General features: G+C 35.8%; 1 protein-coding gene across 1 annotated transcript; it reads right to left on the bottom strand.

Moving 5' to 3' along the window:
• Positions 1-215: 215 nt before the first annotated feature.
• LOC104076738 (probable methyltransferase-like protein 15) lies at positions 216-675 on the bottom strand. Its single transcript, XM_009577708.1, has one exon. The coding sequence runs from the start codon at positions 666-668 to the stop codon at positions 216-218; it is 453 nt and encodes a 150-aa protein (XP_009576003.1). The 5' UTR covers positions 669-675.
• Between the last annotated feature and the right edge of the window lie 3,353 nt (positions 676-4,028).

The raw sequence follows: 4,028 nt of genomic DNA, 5'->3' as shown, positions 1-4,028 counted from the left end.
TCTTTTTTGTATAATTAGTGACACCCACTTATCTACATTTATTTTACCTTTTGATGTTCTACACTACATCCTAATTAAAAAGAAGCACAAAGGTAAGAAAGGAATGTTTTCTAACAGCCTTCATTTTTTTTCAGTTTGACAGTATCTGTCCAGTTAGCCTTCTGGAAAACAAAATTTAAAGAAATTATACAATTATATAATCATATAATTTTGTTTTAGACTTTAATAGCAGCTCTTAGCTTGGCCGACCTTCCTCTTGGGTTTGTTTGAATATCCTTGGCCTGGGGTGTGAGAACTTTCTTCTGTATAAAAATCCACTTTGAGTTGGATTTTCCACAGGGAAATTCTTGTGTATCTTCTTCTTTGGAGCAATTTTTCAGAGCCTGTCTTACCTTCTGCCTTGAGCCAAGATTGTACTTTTCTGTCATGTCTATTCCATGAAGAAAACGTTTTATAATACGATCTTCTAGTGAATGAAAGGAGAGGGCTACAAGGCGACCTCCAGGTTTTAGAAACTTCTCAGCTGTCTTCAGCCCTATAAAGAGTTCATGGAGCTCATCATTTACAAATATTCGCAGGCCTTGAAAAGTTTTGGTAGCAATATGCGTAGGTCTCTGAAGCAAGTCTTTTCGTGCATACAGTGCTGATGCTGGAAAAGCACCTGTCATAAATTTTAAAAGGTGTATGTTAATATCGCATTATCTCCACATTGCTGTCCTGACATTAATCCATTCACGCATGATGACTTTAAAGGAAAGCATACTTACAACTGAACCTTGAGTGGTGAGGTTCTTTCTTTATAATATATCTTTATTTTCTGCTTTGAATTTCTGAAAGCAAACCCCATTAAACTGAGCTGGCTTGTGGTTGAGTGTTCGTTTTTTTCCTAGAATCTTTCATAGAAATTCCTTTCCCAAATGCTTCACAAAGCTAAAATACAAAATGATGGCCGAAACCAAGATAGGCAAAAAATGAAGATGGGCTAGATAAGTCTCACTTCAGCTCAGTGTCGTCAATGTCAGCTCAGTATTTGTGGTGGTTTGGTTTATGCTTTTAAGGAAAAAAAAAATTAATATAGGATGGACACTATTTTAACTGTTGCCTTCTAGATAATGATGCATTTCTTCACAGGCACAGATAAGATGAAGACAATGTCTACCTGATGTTAAGTATATTTCAATGAACTACTTAAAAGCTTTTATCCCTTGTTTGGGGATAAAAATTGTTGACTCACTACACCTACGTTTCTTCAAATGTTTACAAAAATATCTTGAGAAATTTAGAAAATGCAGCTGACACTGTTCCTTTTTCACGTGCCTATAGAGCAGAATGTGTCAAGGTATGAGTTCATTGGATGAAAAATCACCAGATTAAATAAATTTTACCAGATACACAAAACTCCCTCTTCCTCTCTCCAAAATTCTTATGAGTTATACAAGCCTCTGTAGAGACTGAAATTTTGACAGAAACTTTAATATATCACTATTTAATGTATTTTAGGCTTGAATCTTCATTATCTGAGTATGGAGCAAAAAGCTAGAGAAGCCAGATTTGATGGATCAAAGGGACTAAAAGTGCAAGTGTCTTACAAGATCTGTGAAACCTGCGTAATCTATTATGTAAGTGAGCGCAGGAGTCTGGTAAAGATAAATTGAATGAATAATGCTAGCGCATAACTGGAAAGAATTATTTTTCCAAACAAGAGGGCCCATTAGAGATAAGGCAATACAGCTGGTATGTATGTATTAAAATGCCTTAATTCCATGCCAGTGCTAAATTACAACATAATAAAGCAATGGGTTTGAAGTAAATGCAGTTCATAATCAAGTAATTGATATTCTACATAGTGGAGTAAAAGAAGGGAACATGGTACCTCTGAAACAAGCTGACCAAATTCACATTTACACAGGTGATTGAAAAAAATTTAATAGAGATATCATAATCCAGTACGCTGGCACAAAATAATTTATTAGTGGAATTCTTGAGAGTTTTAAAGGTAAGATTTTACTTATGTCAGAAAACATGTTTGGCATCACAAACACACAAGCGATCATCATTGTTCAGCAAAGGGAGAGGCCAATAATGGGATTTAAAAATTCAATCATTATTAACAAAGTTATTGTCATGTATGCGATGTATCTAAGATGCATTTCTGCATACTCAATTTCCCATACATTCCCTACCTCCTCTCACTCTAATGCTAACAGTTCCTGAATGAACAAGAGACCCATCGTAGCTGTGGCTGTTTCCTATTCCTATAGTCTGAATTCTTCGAGACAGAAAGTGGCAACAGGATCAACTTCTCCCAACACAAACTACTGCACAGGAATTTGTGGCTTTAAACTCTGTTTCACAAACCAGAGTAAATAAATTTAACCTGTGGGAGCTAGGCTCCCCCATCACTTACAAACTCTAGAAAAAGTTACACTAGCTAGCTGAAATAATTTCTGTCTTGGAGAACGCCACGTTCTATACTTTCTATAAATCATTAAAAGAATATATACCCTCATTGCAGGAGTCAGAAAGCCTGTTTTGATGAAACAGCTGAACTAAAAGGAGAACTCAAAATCGCAGAAGGTAAGATGTCCCAAGTAACCAACTGACACCTAGCTTGTACTACCTGGCACAGTACCTGTTTCCATATTTCTTTACATACCTAAAAATATATTCCTTGAAAATGGAATCCTTAAAACAGCCATTGACTGCCATTTGTGTGTGAAGAAAATTGTCTCTTAATGCGTAATATAAAGGAATGCTGCACTGAGCAAAATAAACAGTTTTCTTCAAATGGTCAACTAACAGCTACAAACACTAGTAGTATGCTCAGAGCTCTTGAATAGTTATTAAATGAAACAGCAGGGTTTAAAATCAGCATGTAATGTATCCAAAACCACCACAGGACATGCATGTTTCCATAGCATACGCTAAGTGACTAAATATACATAGCTTCGTATTCTCCGTAAGACCTGTCTTAGGTTTCAATCATAATAGCATTTTTCTTCAATGGAATTTGAAGTTGAAACATCATATACCCAGCTATCTTTTGAATTCAATGACAGAAGCCATGGTCTCTTGAATAAGAAAATACTGGTTTTGTAAAAGATCTCACACAAGAAATCTATCTCTCCTTCTAAGCCCACTTTTAAAACCACTGAAAACATATCTCACTCTTACCTTCTCCCCTTCCAAAACCAAACCCACTGCTGCCATGTTCACTCTACTAAAACATTTGTAACTGGAATGAAAAAGCACTCCTCCCCTACAAAATATTAGCTATTAAGAAGCTAGTGGGTTAGAAAACAGGGTGCATTTTTTTGGTTCTACCTGTATTGGTCCTGCCCCTTGCTGAACAATTTACAGCTGTGACTTGAAGAGCATCAGTTTTATACTTTTAATTCTGGGCTATTACTACCCAGAGCTGGTGTTCACCTCTCAAAGCAGATCCAGAATTTTTAACTATCATATTTTAGCAGTCTAAGTATTTTCTAAAAATACTGCTGATTTTTCTGGGGATGATCCATTTCTGATATTCTATGATTCTATTTCAGCTTCCAAAAGTATCACAGATAAAAATGAGGCCAACCCACAAGAGTACAGCATGTAATTTAGGTACAAAACTGCCTGTGCTTCTTGATTGGGACCTAACCAGAAAAACAGAAGCTTAGAATGAGATCCTCAAATTTCCACAGCCAATCTCACTGGAATTTTAGTAAAATACTGGAAGTTTTATCTCCTATGTCACCAAAATATCTTTTACTTATCTGAAAAAACAAGGATGATATAAAGATCTACTTCAAAACTGGTTTTGTAAAAATCTAAATAGATATGGTATCTGGCCAGAGTTTTAGTAGTCTGATCATGAACACTGCTATTTTGCAATTGCAATACTGAATAGATAAACAAAAGAAATGAGATACTCAGGCTACCAGCATGACTAGGACACTAACAGGTCTTTGGAAGGTTTTGCCATTTGTCCTGCCATGGTTGTGGAGTGCAGTGTCTTCCTACAATAATCTTCTATGACAATT

This window comes from Fulmarus glacialis, unplaced genomic scaffold (genome assembly GCF_000690835.1).
Source record: "Fulmarus glacialis isolate BGI_N327 unplaced genomic scaffold, ASM69083v1 scaffold44505, whole genome shotgun sequence".
Classification (NCBI taxonomy): domain Eukaryota; kingdom Metazoa; phylum Chordata; class Aves; order Procellariiformes; family Procellariidae; genus Fulmarus; species Fulmarus glacialis.
The sequence above is the reverse complement of the archived record's forward strand: the minus strand, read 5'-3'. Positions and strand labels throughout refer to the sequence as shown.